Source organism: Anomalospiza imberbis, chromosome 11, assembly GCF_031753505.1.
Source record: "Anomalospiza imberbis isolate Cuckoo-Finch-1a 21T00152 chromosome 11, ASM3175350v1, whole genome shotgun sequence".
NCBI lineage: Eukaryota > Metazoa > Chordata > Aves > Passeriformes > Viduidae > Anomalospiza > Anomalospiza imberbis.
Window position 1 is genome coordinate 15,710,543 of NC_089691.1, and position 23,010 is coordinate 15,733,552.

Here is a 23,010-nt window from a genome sequence, read left to right on the forward strand (position 1 = left end):
ATTTATGACTTGAAATGGAATATGAATCTTTTAGAAAGGCTGAGGAAAATATCACTTCAGGTTTAGCTTGAAAGCCTAAACATGTTTGATTAAAGGAAATATCATGCAATACAGCTCACCAGAGAGAGGTGTAACAAAGGCTTTTTTTAGTCCAGCAAGTTCATGATGGGTGAAAACTGCAGTATTTTTATTATATGCAGTCGGGATTGAAGAGTTCTGAAAGCAGTGCTAGACCTAAGATGAAGAGGGCTGGGTTTTGTGAATGGCTCAAAGGACTCTCCTAGCTGAGCTTGGCTTGATACAACAGTGGCTTTGTCGAATCCTGGCAACATGGAGCAGGTTTTTGAACAAATACTGGTGATGGAAGTGCAGAGTTCTGAACTTCACAGCCAAAGTGCAGAGGTTGACATAGAGCTCAGCTGCATTTTGGTTGGCCATTCAACAGCAGTTTTTCCCTTTGGTAGTTGGTGGTTTAACCTGTGCTGATTTTTCATGTGCTTTGTTTGCATTAGCTTTTTCCTTTAAAGCTTAGAGAAATAATTTTTGCCTTAGGTTTGCTGTGACTTTTTAAAAAAGAACACAGCCTGAATGTTGGCAAAATCATCTTTGCTTTGTTGCATGCCTGTTTATGCTTCTGAACACAAATTGTCTTCTAATATTTTTGACATTTTGGTCACTAGAAAGGCAGAAAAGCAATTTCTAAGATGCCTATGGGCCAGAAGACATGCATTACAACAGAGGGGAAAGAATCTGTTAGTTGGTGAAATATAAAACAAATTGGATGAACAGCTGCTGACACTTGTCAGTCAAATAGTTGATAGCATTTTCAGTCTCCGTGCCACATGCTTTAAGTAAGTCTGTCAAAAAAAGGATATTTTAGCTGGACTTCCCTGTAAATATGAGAGAAGTTTTGGCCTGATCTATCATTTAAAATTTTGCTGGCAGAAGAATGAAATTTTCCTCTTTTCCCAAAACTGATTGACATAACTGTATGGGCAGATTCTTCATCGAGGTGCAGTTGTACTGGCACCAAGTCCTTTGACTGCTGGAGCTCGTTCCATCACAGCAACGGGTTGAAGTGAACCAGCAGGAGATCTTTGCATTCCTCAGCCACCTTTGCCAGTCCTCTCATCTATCCACAAGCCCTTATAGGTGCTGCCCAAGGTGTAGCTTTGCTTTGCAGGAGCTGAGCCCTGTCCAGACTGTAGTCTGTAGCCAGGAAGGATTTGAACCCAGATTGATATTTTTTCCGGCAAAACCAAACCATTTTGGATTTGACATTTCTGCAGGATTGACCCAAGGTGGCTCTCCCCACTCCTGGTACCACAGTGCAGCACTCATATAGGAGAGGGTTGGGCTGCCAGCACACCCCTGGCCACGTGCAAGGTTAAAGGCAGTGGGGATCAGGGGGCAGTGCACTCCTTTGCTCAGGCACAGGCTGCAGACTGTGGAGTGGGAGGTTCAATCCTGCTTTGCAGCAATGCTGTAAGATCTTCTCCCTGCTTACACTGAAGTACATAACCTTGAAGCTCATCTTTTGGGTGCAAGTGCCTTAAAAATAGTGAGTTGGCTAATGCTTCCCTGTTCTGTGGTCAAGCCTCAGGGCTGTGGAATTTCTGGGGTGCTTTTTTGGGGTTTGAGGACACAAAAAGCTGTCACAGGCCATAGGGTCACTGCTCATGACAGAGGCACTCAGTTAAGGGTGTCCAATCACTGCTGCTTTAGGGAGGTACCGACGTGTGTTAGCAATGCACAGCCAAGGAGCATCTCCTGAAGGCTGCACCCACACTCTCTCATTCAAAAAACTGAGCAGGGCTCACTATTTTGAAAGGTGGCAGGTGGAAGTGGGCTGTGTTTTTACCCAATAAATATTTTGTGTTTAAAAAAAAAAAAAAAGGGAGACATTTCCAGAGCAGAATCAAGCTGTTTCTCCAGCTCTGCTCTGCCTGACTGCCAGCAGAGCTATAAATTTCGATGTCCTTCAGTGCTCTTTGCTACCAGCCTGGTGACCACCACGGCTTTCTTAGGACTTCCTCTTGGAGCTGTTGTCCTTCACACAAATATTTGGGGCAGCTGAGGGAGAGGATAAAGAGGGCATGAACACACGTGTGCAGCAGTATGTGTGTGGGTCTCAAGTGAGCCTCAACCCCCTAGAAAGTAAGGACCAGGTGGTGCTTACAGTTTGTCCCTTGCTTTATATCTTGTGAGACTTGCTTTATCAGGGAACTCCTGGGAGGGCTTCAGGGTGGGAATGAAGGCTCCAAGCGTAATGAGGTCAAGGAATAGATATTTTTTGCTTGCATGCCAATGGCAAACCTGCATCTGACTGGTTTTGATAGACTGACTATGACTTAAACACTCAACTACTACCCCAGCTCCTCCGAGGACTCAGGGCCAAGTAGTTGCACATATAAAGCGTGGGTAAGAAGAGGGAAAAGCTTCCTGTGTCAGCGGTCACAAAGCCATACTCCTGCCTAAGTCCTCAGAACCAGCTTTTTCTGGCAATGCTTCCATCTACCAGCAGCACAGAGCAAGACAAGTATCAAGTCTGCTGGGCTACAGTCAGGGCTCAAAATTTGTCTATTCTGGTGCATCAGATGGCTTCTCAACACGTAAATGGTACTAAATGTGCACATCCACCACCCACTCCTACAGTGAAGCCCCTGCTAATGCCCCTGTTCCAAGGGAGTGGTGTTCCCAGGACACCTGGGAAAGGTGGATGCTGAATGTGTAGGGTGTGGCCATCCAAGTGGGGCTGCACAGCACCTCCACAGCAGATGCTAGACTCTGACACAGAGGGAAGGGACCCAAAATCCAGCACTGCAGGTGAATATGCTCCAGGCTCCATAACTATCCCAGCCCAGTCCAGGACTCAACAACCCCTTCACAGGCAGTTCCGGAAGTCCCAATCTCCTCTCTTATGTCCAGGGTGGGTCTCATGTCTTTTGGACTCTGGAAGATGGTTTAATTGTTCATTATGTCAGGAAGGCTCATCCAGGTAGGATGTTTTTCCATTTGTCCATCTTTTATTTGTGAGAGATGAACGTTTGTCCTGGTTCTCCAGGTTGGCAATAGGTTGTTGTGTTTGGGGGTAAAGCACACCAGTTCTTCTGCTCTCAAATGACTGAGACCTGGGCTAGCAGGAACGAGTTCTGGTGTGAATTGGCTGATGGGAGGAAAGGACTGACCGCAAAACCCCTCAGAAAACTCTCAGTCTAACAGACAATCAGAATGGATTGGGTTGGAAAGGACCTTAAAGATTATCCAGTTCCAAAGCCCTGCCATGGGCAGAAACACCTTCCACTAGACCAGGTTGCTCAGAGCCCCTGACCTTGAACATTTTCAGAGGTGGGGCATCCATGACCTCTCTGGGCAGCCAGTTCAAGTGTGCTTCCATTAAACATGTTTTCCATCAAACCACACTTTTATTTAATTTCAGCTCAGGGTTTCTCTCTGCCCTGCCTGCTGCTGCACTACGACAGCTTTGGGAGAAGTTAAAATACAAACTGAGGCCTTTTGAAAGAAGGTAAGTGTTGGGTAAGGCTGATGGCCATATAATAACAGGGGCTGAACCAGAGCAGACATCAATTAGATGCTGAGGGACAAATCATAGGACACAGAGTGCAGATAATGATGGAAACGGCTGTAGTAGTCATAGCAGAAATGCTCTTGTACCTGGGGAACAGACAGTGTGCTCCCAATCCTGACCTTGGGGAGCAAATCGGGAAACCATCTTCTTCATTAATAAACTAAAGAACACCCATGAGAAAAGAAAATGCCTTTATTCTGTGAGGTTGGGGCTCTTACATCTCAGCTTGGTTTTTTTTTTTTTTTTTTTTCCTAAGGCAGACATAAAAAGACTCCATAATTTATTATTAGGACATCTGAATAGTTATTTATTGAGAAGCCACAGTTCTCACACTTTTACAACTGTCGGCTTGTATAAGGCAAAAAAAGCAAGATGGATCACTATTTTACACAGAAAGTAAAAGCTCTGGAGAAGGAACCGATGGACATGCAGTTACTGGTCAAAATGCAATGTACATGACATATATAAAAACCATTGTGAAACAGAGGAATTGTAAATTATGGTTACAATCTACTGAAATAAATATTCAATATATTATTATAAACACATTTGTAGAGTCTAAGACTGTAATTAAAGTTGTCTTTGTACATACATGGTTATTTGAAATTTAAACAAAAATGTAACATTTAGAGGAGCAAACGTCAACATAAAACAACTGCTTTGGACTTGTAATGTGGCATGATATATCCATAATGATAGGATTAATCTGGTGTGGCAATTAGAATGACTAATCCTTTGGGATGTAGTCTCTATGGAGTTAACTGCATATTGAAGGGAAGAGCCTGGTACTTTAACAAGGATGCAGAATGATTCAAACGGCTGTCTGGGTTTGTTTGTTTTCTGGTTTTTAAATGAACAGAGAGAACAAAAAAATCATTTGTAATTGCCTGGTTTTTCTTTTAAAAACAAAGCTGTTTTTTTAATTAATTTTAAGCAGTTGGCATCCACAGAAGAGAAAGAAATGAAAGGACTCGAGTCACTCATCTTCACAACAATTTACCATCAATGTATATACAGTACATTAATGAAGCATTGTTTAAACTTTAATAACAGGGACACACCTAGGATGTTTTCTATGTAGTTTTTCCATTAACAGTATTAAACAATGGTGCTCCATATTGCTTATGAACATATAGATATGAAATTAGGAAACTGATGAATCAAAGAGAGGTGCTAATCTTATTACCACACAGCTAACATGGCATTTGTATTGGTAAACTTCTCATGGGCATTTAGAGCTGACATAAAAATTCCTAATGTGGCTAACTGAGTTACAGACGAGGTACATGCACGGATACCAGGCGACCCCCAGCCGCTGCTCCAGCTTCCCTAGTCATCCTCCTCATCCTCCTCATCGCTGTCCTTCATGGTGATCCCCTGGAGCCCCCCGCCCTCGCTGACCGACGCTGTGGCCTCCTCCACTGTCAGCCGGTTCCGGATGGTCTCGTAGGTTTTGCTGTTCAAGGTGGAGTCCAGCACGCCTTGCAATCGGAAATCTCGGTACGTTTTCTAAAGCAGAGACAGGGAGAGGTCAGGGCCAACACCAGCTCCCCTGCTTTGCTGCAGGACTCAAGCTGTGCCCCTGTGCTGAGGGTTTGGGGTCACTAATGGGAGAGGCTGGGCTACCAGGGAAATCCCAGCCCTGGGGACATTTTGCATCACCTGGGAAGTGCAGAGGCCACAGGAGCATCTCTGCTGGCCACCACTCTGGCGTGGCAGAGGTCCCTTTAGGGTGCCTTGGGCAACAAATTGCAGCTCTGTGACTCCAGCCCTGCCTTTGTGGGACAGGCTGGGCAGTTTCAAAGCAGCTCAGGGGAGCTTTGCATAGGGTGGGCTCGTGTCTAAAAAGACATCGGAGCAATATAAGGGCTCTGCTCCAACTGACTTCCCTTGCTCCTGGATGTGTTCATCCCGCGCCTCTAATGTCAGTTATTTCTCTTCAAGCAGCAGGATGCTTATCCCCCGTACCCACAGACATGATTACACATTCCCGGAATGCTCCATATTAAACAATCCTATCTACAGTACAGGGATTAAATAAACTAAGTCCAGGATACTGGACGAAATTATTGCTGTATAAATATAAGCATTGGGCACATGTTTCTTAAATCTCCCTTTCTTCACCTCAATCTGGAAGTGTATTTCCTTGGTTCCCATCTTCCCTTGTTATTACAATTAACATCTCTTATTTGAATTTATGCTTAAAACCTTCTACACTCTGTGAGATAAAACTCTAGTCTCGTTCATTTAATTCTGCTCTGTGCTCTGCATAGAAACTATTTATTGTTCTACTATTTCAGAAGTCCTTGGGTTTGTTATAGCTGCTTCTGAATGTAATATTGGTATAAATAAAGCACAAGGAAAAAAAGCTTTCCTCAGCTAGCTGACAAGTAGGAATAATCTGTCTGTGCCTGTTGTTTTCAGTTATGAAAAGCACATTTAATACATTTCAGTTTTAATTTATTCATGCCTTCAATGTGTTCACTGCACACAAGACCATAAACATTATAAAATACTAGACCAAAAAGCATTAGATAGAACCTAAAATGATCAAAAATATATTTACCCCCTTCTGTGATCTTATTATTTCATGTAAACCACTGTGATTTCACACTGAAATAATTATCATTAGTCCAAGGCATGCACACACAGAGATATACACATACACGTGCACTTAAAGAAAAAAAATGCTACTTTCAGGGTATGTTATCTCACCTTTGTGATCTCTTAGAGTTGCTTATATACACCCATTGTAAAAGAAACAACTTCAACTAACTATGAGAACAATCTCATTTGCATTCTGACAATAATCACGAGCCATAGCTGGGCTTAAATGTTTCTAAAAAAAAAGCGTTAAAAACTTTTGGGTTGATTTAACCCATTTTAACACCAGAGCTCACTGGTGTGATCAGTGAATTTGTCCACAAAAAGGCCAATTTTGGTGCACTTACTCTACAGGTAAGGTCAAATAGCAAGAGAATTTGGTTTTTGTTTTTAATGCAAGAAATTACGTTGTTCTTAATTGCACACCTGTATTTTACATCTCTCTGCATTTAAAGTTCCTGTTTATCCAGTGCTACTTGCCACAGACATAGCTCTCTTAGTTATTTTAAAGAATTTTAATGAATCCTTAATTTATCTGCCAGTGAAAGAGCTCAGACATGCAGGCACACACACACATGCTCCTCCTGACAGAGAGGGCCACTGGGAACACCTTGGGAGCTTACCTTTACTATCCTAATGAGGGTTTTCAGTTGGTAGATGTGGAGCTGCAGGTCCATGCGGTCTGTCAGCCAAGTGCACACGACGCTCATGGAGCTGGTGTACCATTGCTGCAAGAGAGACACGACTTCTCCAGCACCCACACGGGGCTGTGTGCGATGCCCTGGCTGATGCTTGTGCCCCCAGCATCCCCTCACACCCACCTTTGCCACCTGCCAGCCTGCTCATGGGGGGCCACAGACTGAGAGGGGACACTGGCATCTGCTCTTACACAGAATTTCCATGCATGGGCTTTTATATTTTAATAACAACAATAACAAAAATAAACTTATTAGGAGGGTAACGGCCAACAGTAGTGCCACAATGTTTTGTAATCTGATTTTGCCATTGGTGGCACTTGCCAGCAGTGATGTGTGTTTGGCTCGAGTCATGTTTTTAACCTGTCTCCCCCACAGTGAGAACACAGTTCTGCCTTTAAGGATGCCTGTCCCATACTCAGGTTACTTACCATCTTCAAATTCAATCATAAACAGCCACAGGATGAGTCTGGGACCCGGAGGGTGAGCAGAGGGGAGGCTCATGCTGGGCAAGATTTGGCTGGGGGGAAGGACACCGGTGTAAGCACCTACGGGTGGGTGTCTGCCAAGGCTGTGTGGGAAGTGCTTTGGTTTCACCCTCACAGTTATGAAAGATGGAAAAGCAGCAAAGAAATCAGCTTGTTTCAAGCTGCTGAACTCACAGGGCTCCTCCAGGGGCTGAAATTGTGCTGTTGTCTGTGAAAAAGGCTCACAGCAGTGTGGCAGCAGCCTGCCACTCCCGCAGTGCAGGAAGGCTCTGGTGGGCTGTGGATCAGAGCCCTGCTCATGCAGGGCTGACGTGGCACGTCTAATACCACACAGATGAGCAGTGAGCCCTTGAAAGGAGGAAAAGCAGGGGCTTGGGGGTGGGTGGGGAACCACAAAACCTCCCCACGGTGCTCAGCACAAGGGGTGGTTACAAAGCAAGCAAAAACCCAACACACCTCTGCATGGGCAGTTGCACCCTTCTCGTGATCTCTCTTACACGCAGAGATCAAATCCCATACTGCAGACCAGATGTAATTAATCTAGAACTAGTTAAAATACTAAAGAAACTCCACCAGACCAGTTTATGAAGATCCTGACAGAGCACCATCCAAGTTAGTCTGGAATGCAGCTGCCTCCCAACAAGCCTGAAACCTCACACCAGTCCAAGTCAGGTCTTGGTGCCCCCCTTGGTGCCCCCTCAGGCCGGGGGTGTCTGACATAGAACATGCCTTTTCCTGCTGCCAGCACAGCAGGGGAACGGAGACAACTGAACATTCTGTAATTGCAAAACTTGCCAGTGATTTGCTTCCCTCCATCCTTTGACACTGGCACCCACAAGGTGGCATGAGGCTCACCAAAGCAAACAAATGAGTCTAAGCTAAACCAGCTCTGCACCACAAAAGTGTGTGTGCTCAACACACATCTCTGAGCTGGGTGGCAGTACACCCGGGAGCTGCACAGGGAAGAGTTTTCCCCCAACTCCAATGATGCTCCTCTACTTTCATTTCTACACCACCTCTTAAAAAAATTGAGGAAATAAGGAGATGAAAGAGTCACTGAAGAAATGGCATGTGGTGACCTCATGCTCAACGCTTACACCTCGTGCAACTTGTGGCAGAGATTCTGCTGACCCTTCAACTCCAGGACAGAAAGCTGGCAAGAGCTTGGATGAGACTAATTGAGACTGGCAAGCAGGAGCTCTCAGCTGTCACCTGAGGTGCTGGCATCAGAACGGGGTTGAACAGTGAGTGAAGCAATCTGGGTGGCTGGTGTGGACCTGATGAACATAGGAGACATGAAGGTCTGGTGGGGCTTCATACCTTCCAATCCCTTGGACTAGTCTGAGAAGTTAGAGTGTCCCTGGATATCCCCTGGGGATCCCAAGTGCCTTGACTCAGGACAGCCAACAGCCAGTTGGTGGTTGGGTGGCACAAAGCAACTGCTGTCACTGAGGGATCTGCCTGGGTTCCCATGAAATGCTGCAGACCCACGCGGGCAAAACAGAGAAATTGTTAATGTTCATAAAGCTGCTTTTCTGCAATCAGTGCTTAACTGAGTCATGCTCTTGGGTGACATTAGCTGTGACCCAGGGCTGCACTGGCACATGAATGCCCAGGTCAGCCAAACACCTCCTTCCCCTTCTGCCACCTCTTCAAATGGGAGCCCCCAGAGGAAGGGCACAAGCACGTGTTACACACACGCGCGCCCTCCCTTCCCCTGCCGCCTCCCATCTTCCACAGAACGATCTGCTGGGTGTTTGTGTCAACTCTACATGAGATGAGAAGTCCCTGGCAGGGGCAGGTCCTGCCATTTCTGTCTGTCCCACGCCACACACGCCCACAGGGCTATGTGATCCCAAACAGAAATCATAACCTCTGCCCAGAGTTATTGGCAAGGTGACTTTGCTGCTGTGAGACCTTCCAAGCAGGCAAAATGAAATGCTTTTCTGTGTTTCTGGAGGGCACTTCAAACACTCTGGGTTCTGGGGAGATGCAAACTCCTTGGAACCAAATGTGAATTGCACCCCTCTCCTCTCGAGCACCGGCTGACAAGGGCTCAGCCAGGCGTAGCGCTCGGCTGCATGAAAGGAGCTCTCTTTCTCAAAGCCAACTCACTCCTAAGACTTTCTGCTTTATGAGAAAAAGACAAAGTCTAATTCATTGATCTTGATACACAAAACCGTCACGTCACTTCATAGAGCACACACCAACTGCTGAATTTCAGCCCTGCATATTCATAAAAATAAGTTAGCCCATAAATTAAATGTTCCCTTTAGCTATCGCTAGTGTTGATGTGCTATAAGACGCATAAGCCCTCTGATTCATGACTAACCTACCAAAGAAGATAACATTTGCATATGACTATATTATTAAAAAAACAACAAAAAAGCCAAATGCTCCTAAACAGAAACGTATTCACCTCAGACAAAAGAGCACAGTGGTCCTGTGGGGACACTGGCCACGTTGCTTTCTCCAAGGGGGTCTGCCATTCCCTCAGGGGCAGTGGGGTTCATGCTGGGGATATAGGGTTCCCGTGGGGATCCAGCTCCAGCCTTGTGGCTTGTCCCCAGAGACAAGGTGCAGAGGCCACAGCCCAAATACTGAACTTTGGGGCTCTGCCAAGGGGTTTGCAACACATTTCAGCCACATTTCTGGAGCCACAGCACAGCTGTGGCATGGGCACACCAAAGTAAATACCATAAATATATTTTCTGCAAAAAACTCCTCATGCCTGGTTGTAAAGAACAAATAGACCTCACTGATGGTCCGGGCCCCTGGACAAAACCCCACATGTAACTCACTGTAGTACACACACCTTACTGGTGCTGCTGGCATCCCTGTCCCTCACCTAGGGGACAATTTACACTCAGTCTGGGGGCACAGGGTGAGGACAGGCTGTGGAGCTTGCATCCTCGTGGATGCATGGTGGGTACCACTCCTCCATCAGGATGTCAGCAGGGAAGGGCACAGGGCTCTGGCAGAGGCAAACCACAGCCCCATGGCTGCACACCGTGACCTAGCCCCAGCAGAGGAAATGCAGAAACTATCAGAGCCCAGTCACTGCAAACAGGTACTGTATTTGTACAGACAGGAATTCAATCCCTCTTTCAGGTTTGTTTTCCTGTTCTGTCTTTCACAGTGGCCCTCATTGCTGGGTGCTAGTCTGGGCGGATGAGGTGGGCCATGGACCAGCTGGGATGCACCAGGATGGGCATTTAGAGGAGCTGGAGCATTACAAAAGGTGCACTTCTATGGCTGCCCATCCAACACCCCAACCAGCTTGAGAAATAAGCTTATTTGTTCCCCAACCCTCTGCCTTCTTTTTTTTTTTTTTTTTGAATGCAAAAACATGATCAATAAGTTCCTGAAATAGCAAGTTTGTCTCTGAATACATAAATTGTAGAAATTGGTATGAATAAATCTGCAAGTAGCACACTGAATGTGGCACATTTTATCAAAACCCAGCCCTGTGCTGGGTTCCTGCGCTTTCCAGGAGGTGGTGTCATTACACACACCCAGGAACATCTGCAAACCCCCGTCCTCTTTGGTGTGAGCTGAATGGAAGCATGACCTCCTGTTCCTTGCCATGAACCTTGAGTTCACACTCATATTTTACATGTTACAGGAAGCCACAGCTCACCCCAGGAGTGCTGCAAACAGAATCTCGTAAGCCAGATGCAACACTGCTTCTTAAGGCACCTGAAGGAGTTGTATTCTTCATTCAAAAGCTTACATACTAGTAGCTTAAGGTCACTTCAGCTTTTGTAAAGAGTGGGACAAAACCAGGAATGCTTATAGGGCTGGGTTGTCAGCAGGGTAGCAGAGGGATTACAAGGAACCTGTGACTCTGCCTCTTTCTGCCTTTACTGGTAGTTTTTTTGTGTGTGAACAAGTGCCATACAACAGATTGAGGCTGGTATAAAGGCCTGGGACTGTGCAAGAGCACCCTGCTGAGCCTCAGCTGTGCTTGCAATTAGCAATAGGCATGAAATGATTATTGTTGTGGTGGCTGATGGCAATCTGAAGTGACAAGTTTTATGGGGGAAGTTGTAGTAGGGATGTTCAGCAAGTTTCTGCAAACCATTAATCGAAGGCTGCAGCACAGTTTAGTCAAAGCTATTTTATGTCATTCCAAAGGTCTCACAAGGATGCTGAAAGAATATTTTTCTGCTCTCAGTGCCTTGGAACAGAGTTTTTCTAGGTCAGGGATTCTTTACTGCCCTATTTAGTGTCAAAAATACCCATTTGCCTCAAATTAGCAGAAAGCTTGTAGTTAAGGGCTAGAGATTAGGCATACAAAATTACTCAGCAGGTGACTGCTGGGTGGATTTGGGGTTGAGAAGTCTTTAAAACTGACTACAAGACATTATATACTTCTGACAAAAGAACATAGTAATCCTACCTGCTTGCTTTAACCACTGTTGTTTGTCTATTATTATGTGCTTTAATGCTCATAAGAGCAAAACTACTGGTGATACTACTCAATTACCATAGTAACTCTCCCCTATGACCTCTCATTTCAGTACTTGCTTTCCAACCAGAACCAATCCAAGCAGGGCAAATCTATTTAAAACTGTGACACACACTGCACAAAGAGGCTCCGAATGCTGGCTGGCTCCCTCTCTTTGTCCGGGACATGGGCTTGTTTTGAAATGCTGAAAGGCAGCTTTGAAATGAACCCTCGAATTCCAGGTGTTTCAAAGATGAGGAACTGGATGCTGGGTGGACGCCACCACAGCATCCCCGAGCTGGCCAGCACGAAACAAGGGGACCACAGAGATGGAAAGGGAGAGAGTAAAAGGCTGACTGTGAGTCTTACTTCCTAAAGGAAAACTGAACCTGCTCTCAGGCAACAGCTCAAAGCGATTTGATCAGCCAGGAAAAAAAAAAAGATAAAATTACCAACTCTTTGTTTCTGGCATTTGCATCCCTGTCCAATGGGCCACAAGCTCAGCTGGTGGAAGGCACAGTGGGGCTGTGATGATTTGCAACTGCTGACAGTAGGGGACAGCTGACAAAGCTGTGTCCATCCCAGTCCTGGGTGGCCCCGACAAAGCTGTGTCCATCCCAGTCCTGGGTGGCCCTGAGATCAAATTGGGTATTTGGTGTTGTCACGTGTATTCATGGCAGCCACCTCCCCTGAGCAGGTGTCATCTCCACAGGGAAGGTAGGGATGCAGCCACAGCAGCACAGGGACACGCTGTCTGGGGACCAGCCCTGTGCACACAGCTGCCAGTGTTGGAGAAGGACTTGTGTGGAGAGTGGGAGCAGAAACTCTTCAGGAGCAGCCTGCCAGCCTTGTGTGTCCCTTCCTGCACTCTCAGTGTGCCCAGCAGCACAGCAGCTTTGTACACCAGAAATGGCTGCAGCCCTCCAACCCAGATTTCCCTATGGCAGTCACAGAAGGATCATTTCTGTCCATTCAGTCTTCTATGGCCACCAAAGTGTTCCTCTCCACCTTCCCTCAACATTTCTTTTGCTCTTGGTTCCAGGCAGTCATTGCTGTTCCAAAAACTTGGTAAAGATGGCAAGCCCAAAGCACAGGGCCTCACAGCCAGTGTCGTTCCTACTCCTGTCTATCAGAAATAAAGAACTGTTCCCAGCATGAACATACACAGCAGCTTATGCAATCCCTTTTCCAACAGCCAGCTCTGCTGGACGCTGGGTGTGGATGAGGGCAGTGACTCTTGCCCTGCTCCCAAGCACTGCTAGCAAGGTCTTGGCCAGGCTGGCAGAGGTGAGCCCAGCTGTTTTTCAGGCTGTTCTGGAAACCCGAGTTTTGTGTTGCTGCAGAAGATGTGCTGTGCCCCAGGCTGGGAGAGTGGGGATAGAGCAGGGACGGGGTCTTGGTGACACAAGTGTGTCTGAAAAGCTTGAGTTCGGATATGTGGCAGTGGCACTGGAGGAGGAGGTGGCAGAGCCGAGGTGGGTGAAAAGCCACAGGCACTCACGCACAAACACCACTCCGGTCCCCAGTGTCAATGAGGAGACTGAGATGGACCTTCTGCCACACAATAAAGAAGGAAGAGGCGCATTGCTTCCCTACAAGCATACATTTTCTGGATGGCAAGCAGAGATCTGTCCATGCAGCAAACCACATCTCATCCTCTCATCAACTTTCTTTGCCACTACTCAACAAAATCTATACTGTACTCTGGGAATTACTCCACAGAGCCCTGCCGAAGGGCTTCCCTGCCCTGCCTTTCGCTGGGGACCAAAGAACCACCCAAAGGCAGCTCAGCATTTGGAGGTATAAAACCTCCTCCAGCACAGAGGGCCAAACCTGCAGTGGGCTCAGGGCTGAAGCCCCAGGCAAAGAGCATCTGGCTCGGTCGTGTCCTGGCTGCAGCCATGGGTGGCACCAATAATGACCCAGCGACTCTTTCGATTTACACCTGCCAAGGATTTGGACCATTCCCCCAAGCTGGTCAGGGCACAAGGCTCAGGGCACTGACAACGACATTGCTGTGAGTACCCAGGTCTTCCAGAAGCACAGAAACTGGTGTGACACTGCCCACGTTACAGAAATAAGTTTAGCGGCTGTGGCTCTCGGAGCACACAGCTAACCATAAAATAAGCAATGAGTTAATATTGCAGGCATTGATCAGCTAGTCTTACAATTAATGCTTCCAATAAAAAAAAAAAAAAAACAGCTCCCCTTTTATTCAACAGAATAAGAAATTAAACACTTGAGGGCTCATTCTAAAGAATGAATGAAATTGAATAAGCTACCTAGCACTTGAGATTCCCAGCGAGTGCTTGAATAGAGCAAACCTCCTGAGTTGAATGGATTGCCTTTTGGGACCAATTTGTCTCTTTTCACTCTTTATTCCTCCTTTTTTGCTGACAGATGTACAAAGGCGGAACTGCGCTGTGCAGCTTAGCTACATGCACCCACAGCAGCTGTCACTTTTGTCGAGCAAGTTAATCAAGCAAATGCCACCATATCCCACTTTCTATAAGGAACAACATGTTATAGACAGTAGTCTTGGGAGACGGGGAGGGAGGGAGAGAGACTTTATTTTAACTTTGAGTAGCTGGTATTTTTTTTCCCCTCTGTGTGTAAAAAAAAAAAAAAAAAAAAAAGGAAAAAAGAAACAGCCAAACCCGGGAGCACAAGCTGACACTTTTGTTTTCCCGTGGAACAAATATTTAATATGATTTTAACTCTAATTTGTAATGGAAGGAGAGCTGTCTGGTTTTAATTAAATTTAAGGGACTTAGGGGAACACAGTTAAAAAAAGAAAGAGAAGCTTTTTGTTTGCATTAACGCTTGTTGATAATAATATATTGATTGTCAATTGCTAAGCCCAAAAGATTAGTGTAGTAAATAGAATTATCTGAATGCCACAAGTGAAGTGCTAGCTTCCCGTCCCTGCTTTTCCCTTTGTGAGGCACTCTGAATCACTGGTTGTTATTTATACATTTTCTTTGATAAAACCAACTTGTGTGGCTGATTTTTTTTTTTTAAACCCTGCCTCATTAAGTGTATAATAGCATTTACGTGTGGGGCTTTCTGCTTTTTAGCCTTTCAAGCTTAAGCTTATATTCCTCTCTCACAACCATGTTTCAAAACTTGGGATGTTCACAAACAATTGGATACACACCAATATTGTATATATCAGATGCTCTCTTGCTATTGCCAAAGACTAGAAAATAACAGAACATTATCCACAAAGAGTAAATAAATAGTTATCGTCCTGCTATGCTGCTGCATGCCAGATAATAACGCTGTCCGGTCATTAGGCAGCTTTTCTGTGGCACATAATTCTCTAAGTTAGGTATGAAAAGCCAACATCAAAAGTAGGTCTGTTGGTGTAGCTCCACAGAGCACACGGCAGAGCGCTGGGAGGGCTTCAAGCAGCCCTCAGGTTGCTGGTAGAAAGGTGATTCACCCTAAATTCAGACCCTTAGGAAAGTATCTTTCAGAAAATAAATCTAAGCTTTGGTGACAGTTTTGCACTGTGCTAATTTAACTTCTCTGCAGGGTCTTTGCCTTGGTATGTCCAGGACCTGTGCACATGAACTGTCAGTGTTTGGGATTCGTGACCCCTTTGCCAAACTGGGGACCCCACGTCTGCACCTCGCCCCTGTGAGAGAAGCCTCTGTTAGCTGTGCTCAGCAGGGCTCTGGGCGAGTGGTCCTCACAGCAGGCAACATGACCCTCATTTTCAGAAGTAAGCCTCTCTATAAAACTCCACATTAAATTCTAGAGATCTGGCAAAGTGCTAGCAATTTGATAAAAATCCCCTGAAACCTTGGGGTCTCACTTTTTTTAAATAAAATTCTGACCTTATTCTACCAAAGCCTTGTGAATAAGTCTGGAGTCTCCCAGGTCACACTCAGAGCTATTACTGAAGTAAAAGTACTTTTTTCCCTGGTATTTTATGTACCACTGTAATGCTATCACTGCGAGTACACACAGCGTGTTCTTCAACATCCACCCCAGAGCTGTGAATTCTGGATGCCTTTTACTCTATTTTATATTCCTTAACTACAGAATTTCATTCTTGTTGACAACGTACCAATACGAGGAAGTTACAAAGTCAAAGGGTCTTGATATGAAAATAATTTGTATTATTATTTAATAAAGTCACAGTCCCTAACGTTGCCTAATAGGGTTAAGCTGCTAGCCAGAGCAACTCATCATCTGTCTAGGATGCAAATGGCATCACCGAATTACATTATTTCTTTCCCCCCCCCTTTCCCAAAAATAAACCACAAAACAACTTTGAATCGCGTAAGAGCTCTGCCTTCCAACAGGGAAGAGCGCTCAGAACGAGCACAGAGCGCAGAGCCCAGCGCGTGGAAGTGCCGCACGCTCTTTGCAGTACATATGGCACCTGCGAGCACCCACTGCTCGGGGATCTCGGCTCCAGGGCGTGCTCAGGCTGCTGCCTCACCCTTCACTGGCTGGGGGCTGGACCCAGCGGGGCTCGGCAGGTTGGTGCCACAGGTGTTAATGGCAGGGAGGCCCGGGCTCCCGGGGTACTGCCTGTGCTGGTGGGATGGCACAAATTCCCTGCTTTCCAGAGGGGCACAGCCCGACCTGCATGGTCCTTGCTGCAGATTCCTCCCTGCTCTTAACCCAAAATGTTACTCCTTTTCAGAGGGGACAGGGAGGGTCAATACCTTATGTGCTGGTGGGGCCAAGGTCCCCAACAAACACAGGTGCCCAAGAAGCTCATCCCTAATAGCCCCTGCTCTTGGTGCTGCACGAACCAGTAACACCTACCCATGTCCTGTCAGCTGTGACTCCACACGCCACGGTGGCTGCAGGTTGGTCTGTGCCGACCCTCAGTGGCTTTGCAGGAGATCCGTGCACTCTCAGCACACAGGCAAAAGCTTCCCACAGCAGGGACACAGCCAGAAAGGGATCTGCAACACTACTGCTCCTTCAAGGGGGAGGAACAACTCTGATGCTGAGGATATGATGCCTTGTACTCATTCAGGTGGCCCCGAGCTGTATGTCAGGGTGGTCTGCTCTGCTAGCCAGACACCAAGGTCTGCCTAGCAAAGAGCCATACACTCACAACCCCAGCAGAAGTGATGGGTGAATGTGTCAGTGCCCCTTCTGCCCTGGGGAGAATCTCATGGAAAAAGCAACTGCAGTGCTGGTTCCTCTCTTCCTACAGCCAGGGATATCCTGGTCCCAATCTGCTGGGGGGGTGCTGTGAGCAAACACCAACGCCACCCCACGCATACATCATCTCTGAATCCATCCCAGCCACGTGCTGCTGCTGCTCTGAGGAGGGCAGACCTGCCAGGCCGTGTGCTGCTCATGGCTGGATGGAGGGTAGCAGGCAGAGAAAACTAAAACTGCAGGGGAGACCCTGTTCAAACAACTGGTCCATGGCAGGGGGCGCAGGAGTTGGTGCTCACGGTGATCTGGGAAGGAAGCAGGCTGCCACCGCAAACTGCTCTCCCATCCACATTGTTCTCAAACCAGGGACATCCCATGCCTAAACCTGTTGGGTTTGCAGGCTGAGTGCCTCAGCAGGTGCCTCATTTCCTCTCTGAGACTGGACAGTCCTAATCGTGTTTATACACTGAATTACATCTCCAGAAAATGCCCTTTTTAGGTAACAGGTAAAGCCTGTCCTGGCTACACGAACCCCTGAACTGGAAGACCCTGCCTTTCCAGGCTATGCTGGCACGGAGAATCCCATATCCCTGCACACAGAGCGGGGGCCTGGGCACAGCACCAGGTGGGCTCTGGTGCTGAGCTCTCTCTCCTTCACTGCAGATACAGCTCTGCAAAGTGCACAGCATTCACTAGGAACTGCCAAATTAAATCCCCAAAAACCTGCTGCTTTGCAGGAATTTGCAGACCTCCCTTTTCCTAAATGAAAGAGCTTCTGCATAAAAACCTATAAAGGCACACAAACAGAAAACCACTCCTGTATGGATGCTTGTTCTCAAATACATTTTTTAACTTATAAAATATTCTCTGCTTATTTCCATTTTTCAAAAAAGAAATCAAGTTGACATGTCAAAATATGAGTTTCTATATAAAGCAGCCTAGTAAAACCACAATATCCACACAACTGCTATTTTTCTGTCCTGATTCCAGAGCCCTGTTAGTGCGAGGCAGTGATGATAAAACTGGCTGCACAGTTGTTCAGTAAGATGCACAGCAATGCATGTTACAGAATACTTTCATTACACTTGTTATCAGTTTAAATTAGAAGCTGTCATGAAGTGGGACTTGATAAACTTTATCTACTTTTTTTATAGCCTGCAAATTCCAAAAAAGTAGCTAGAGGCTGCCTGGACATCTCGGCCCTGATCGCAGCAGCTCCCCTGGTCTCTCTCCTTCCTGGGGTTAACCACCGGACGCAGTGCTCTCCCTGCCCGAGTCCCACCAGGCATTTTTGAATGCTGATATCATACATCCAGGGCCAGGCTTAAGCGAGCACCGGGAAAGGAAAGAGCCGCAGATCAAGAGAAACAAAATGACCTGGGACGGCTAATCTGGCACGCACCGCTGGCTGGCGCGGGCTGAGCAGCAATTGTGTGGGGCTGGGATGCAGGGGGAGAGAAGGAAAAGACGGATTGAAGGCGCTGCTGGAAAGCAGACAATTCGTCATTGTCCGCGCAGGGGCTCTGCCCTGCACCGAGAGTTCCTTTGGGCAAAGGCTCTTTGCACAGCCTGCAGGGAGGGAGCAAAGCCGCCGGCTCGGCCCCGCGGGCCGGGGTCAGCCCCGCACACCTGCGGGCACCGGCGCGTCCCGGCCCTTCCCACGCTCCCCGCACCCCTGGGCGCAGCTGGGGCCCGCCAGAGCCGCGGCTCAGCAGCCGCCTCCAGGCTCTCCTCCCTGATGGCCCACAGGACTGCAGCTCCAATGAGCTACAGCCTCTTAAACTTCGCTGGAAGGCAGAGTGCACCCTGTAACCCGTCCGCAGTCATGAATGTGCAGAGAGCTCCTGGTCAGAGGCTGCTCAGAAAAAGGCTCTCTCTGGATGGAGAATTCCCTGCTCCTGCTTCCCCAAAGCCTTGGCTACTCACATCTACCAGGAAATAAATGATCTTTCACTCAGTGCCAGCCCCAAAACACAAATCTCTGACGCTCAAAAGCGCGGTGCAGATGATGTTAGCAAGCCCATGCTGACCTTAACGTAACGGAGCAATCAGTCTGCCTTCTTAGAATGATTAATGGAAAATCTCCTCTGGAAAAGAAATCAAATTAACTGTCTTCAACCAAATGTCTACTGGAACACGAAAAGCTGTTCTGATAAAGACATTTAGGAGGGGAAAAAACCCCTTTCAAGCATGTAAAATCCAGTGACAGATCTAGGATTTATTTTATTAAGACTCTCCCTAAAATAAATTAAATGGAGCCTACTTAAATGAGCACTTCAGGAAAGAAGCCTTGCTGAGGGGGAGCCAGGAGGCCATGTGCCCAGTGCATGCCTGGGCTGCGTGAAGCTAACAGAGGGGAATATCAGAGGACACGGGCTGCCTCTGAGGAGTGGTGTCAGTGCTAAGCTCCTCTCCCCACTCCCCTGTGACTCCAAGAGGGCACATGGGGAGAAAAAGAGGCTGCAGAAGGACAGTGTACTCTATGCCTCCTCTGGACAAAGAGAATTTGTCCCCTAGAAGATATACTGACAACTGCCACAGCAATTTTATGTTTTTTCCCAGCAAAAGTCCTGCAGTGAGATCAACTCCGGGTCCAGGTCCGAGCCTTGCCAAGCCAGCAAAGGGCAGCAGAAACTGCATGGCTCTGGCTCCTCTAAAGATGCACAGAGAGGGAAATGTAAGCTGCGATCCCTTGAGATCAATGTGCCTAATTGTCTTAATTTCACAACTTGCTCTGGAAGGGGAGAGAGGGGAAAAAAAATCAAAAAACAACGGAGAAGAAATAGCTCCGTGGAGGCCATATCAGGATGGGAGTGGGAGAGAGTTAGTGCCCTAATGAGCAGTCTAGCTGCGTGGGAGGGAAACAGGTTGTTGTCTGTCTAAGAAAAAGTGGTGAGTGTGGCTACAGGCAGATATGAGATGGGAGCCCAGCGCGCAGCCTGATATCCGTTCTTCCCCTGATCCTGCAACCCGGCCTCCTGTGAGTAATTCTAACTCACAGTGAGTAGCTCCACTGACTCACAACCAGGCTTTTGAGATTGGAGAGAGGAAGAAGAAGGGAGGATGGGAAGGGCTCTGTTTTGGCATTTGATTGTGCCGTGCAAGCCTTACGGTCTAGCAAGAAATGCCATGATCCTGCAAGCATGCCTTGAAGGAGCTGCCAAAATTCAAGTGAGTAACCCCGCTAAGGGCAAAAGCTTCGATTTTAAGAATACGCTAATGCCTCAGTGTCTGCAGAGGACTTGCTGAATTAACTGATCTAGCTGTGTTTTGTATTTTTTCAATATATTCAGGTGTGCTATCCGGCTCTAATGTGTAGGTACAGAAACATATGCTGAGCTGCCTGTGGATCCTCCAGTGACAAATGCTTATTCAGGCTCCTGGAAGTGTGTATAGAGATTCTGTTGAAGTCTTGAGACTCACACAGTGTCCTGCATCCTTATTATCTCTGATATTTACAAGTCAGATACCAGCAAGGGCAGCCTGCTTTGGAAACATGAGGACCAGCACCATGTCCCCAGCACTCCTGCTGGGCTCCTGGCTGAGGGATTTTGGTTTCTTCCCAAAATCCATCAAAATGCACCAGATGTAACATCTGCCTTGGGATATCACTGGGGCTTCCTAAAAGGCAAACTCAGCTGAGCCTGAGGGACAGGACTTGATGCTGGAGCCTCAGCCAGGGGCTTTTGCCTCCCTGAAGGTGGTGGGAGGGACATGCTGGCTGCTCTAGCTGATGAGAGGACCTGGAGTGACTGTTTCTCTGCACTGAGGACAGCCAAGGGCAGAGCAAACCCTGGTCTCCCCACTGCCCTCCCTGCTACACCTGCCAGACCCTGCTAATCCCACGCTGCCATCAAGACTAAGAGCTGTTTCTGTCTTGCAGAGAAGAACAGGCTCATTTCTCGTTTCCGGAGTAAGTTCTCCGTCTGCTATCCCGGCTGTGACACAGACCAAGGGAGCTGAACACTCACAGTGACAGTGAAGTGGTAAAACTGCCTTCTGCAAAAAGCACGGTGGCTGCTGCCACCTCGGCGGGCAGTATCACTGCGTGATTAAGTTCTTACCAGACTTTTTGGGAAAGGCAACCTTCCTGATCTGATAACTGCCAAGGACAAGCCAAATACGCAGGGTCAATCCATGCACACTTAATCTCCAGAAGGCAGATTAAGTGTATAATTGACCCATATAATCCATGTATCATCTCCAGTGAAATGTTTTTTATGTCCGGTTTAGGCAGACATGAGGCCCATAAGACAGTGATCAGAGACACAGAATTACCATTGCAGTGGATTTCATCAAAGTTAGAGATGGCTTTTTAATCACTGATCTCAGAGACTGCTAGATTTAAGCAGATGAACTAGCACTAAGCACATCTGTTTTAATCCTTATCTTCTACTCAGGCTGGTGTCTTCAAGAAGTACAAGGAGGAAAAAAATAAATTAATTTTTTTAGGTCCTCGCAATCTTAGGAGCTTCTCTTGGTGTTTTGATCCCTCATATCAAAAGCATGTTTTTGTTTTTTTGGGTAAGATATTGAATTAATCATCAGAGAGAAAAATGCCATCTGCGCTATTCAGGGACTGCATCAGGATGCTGGAATTCGCAGGATCTCGGGGAGCTCACCCGATGTTCAGTAGCCTTTTGTGTATGTGCTACTCGCTGTGGCTGGGGAGGAAATAGTCACCCTATGTTTTACATTAGTGTTTACCAATTTATGTGGAAGAAAGGTTGGCATTCACACTATCTACTAGTCAATCATAGATTTTCTGGATCACATATGTTGCGAGGGGTTGAAACCTATACTGTGAGTATATAAGGGTGTTTGTAAAGATATACACACATACATGGATCTAGAAATAACTTCTGTCAAAGGGCACAACCCTCACAAGTAAAACTCCCACTGCCTTCAGACAAAATGACGGATGTATAAACTCTGATCCTGTGAAATTCTGAGTGACCTAAGACAAAGAGGATCTGAATTTTTCAGGATTGGTCTGAAGACTCAAGATCACTCTGAAGATCATTTCCTATGTTTAAGATACACCCGGCTGCTTCTGCCTCATTGTTCCTATAAAAAGTTCCATTCTGCATGTCAAATCTGTACCCCTCTCTGGGCAAAAAGTTACAAAATTTTACTTCCTATCAGGCACCACACAGCATTTGTGATCTTTCTGCATTGTGTGCAAAGTACCATAGAGTTTAAATCCCAAAGCACCCAGCCAGGCACAGGAGTGCAGGGAAGGGATGCTACAATGCTATTTTGAAACTCCTGTTACCACTGCTCTCTACCAATGGGCCTTATTACAGTGTTTTAGCTTTAATTGTTATCAAATTAGTGAACCAGGCCAAGTAAATAAGTCATGTTACTCTGCAGTAAACAGCACTGCCAAAAAGCTAGTTAGGTTTTGATTACCAGCAGAACTCCACGATCAATCTGTTCATTCAATGATCCCAAGAATACAGATTTTTAAAATTAAGATGACTCTATTTCAGGGAGGGGGGAAAACCCATCCTGACTAATTTGCAGAATTAAGAGGATTAACTCAGAGACCACACAGAAATGTAACAATAATCTGCCACAAACACCAGTATCTTCCAAAGAGCAGAGCCCTGTTCTGCAGGCACGAGCAAGTCAGGCGATGCAGGGGAAGAGAGATGGTTTCTGAGCTAAGAAATCATGGCAAATGCCAAGAAAAGACATATTAACCCAGTGTCTCTGGGGACATGGCCTAACACACTCTGCAGCCTCTGTTCCAGGGAGGAAACAAATGGGGAATAAATGAGAACACAGGGCAGGATTGCAGAGAAGTGTGGGGATTAGGGGTATCCCAGGAGTTCAAACCCCACAAAACGTGCAAAAGACAAACTTGCACTGTGCACCTCTGCTTCTGCACTGCTCAGGACTGTGCAGAAAGGGTATGTAGCCCCACACCGTGTCTTTACTGGGACCCCATTGGGTGCACAAGACTTGCCTGCAGGCAGGTTTAAGCTGTTGGCTGCCACTGCTGCCCCTATTGTCATACAACAGCCTAAACCGGACTGAGAGTTGGCC

General features: G+C 46.8%; 1 protein-coding gene across 24 annotated transcripts in view; it reads right to left on the reverse strand.

Annotated features, from left to right (window-relative positions):
- Positions 1-3,763: 3,763 nt before the first annotated feature.
- The window catches only part of CADPS (calcium dependent secretion activator), a 207,016-nt gene continuing 187,769 nt past the window's right edge, over positions 3,764-23,010 (reverse strand). For all 24 annotated transcript variants that reach the window (XM_068202133.1, XM_068202137.1, XM_068202141.1 and 21 more), the window contains 2 exons: positions 6,817-6,921; positions 3,764-5,098 (listed from right to left, as the gene is read on the reverse strand). In XM_068202133.1, coding sequence (XP_068058234.1) covers positions 4,919-5,098; positions 6,817-6,921 — 285 coding nt within the window. In that variant the 3' untranslated portion in view covers positions 3,764-4,918. The remainder of the gene's footprint in view (positions 5,099-6,816; positions 6,922-23,010) is intronic.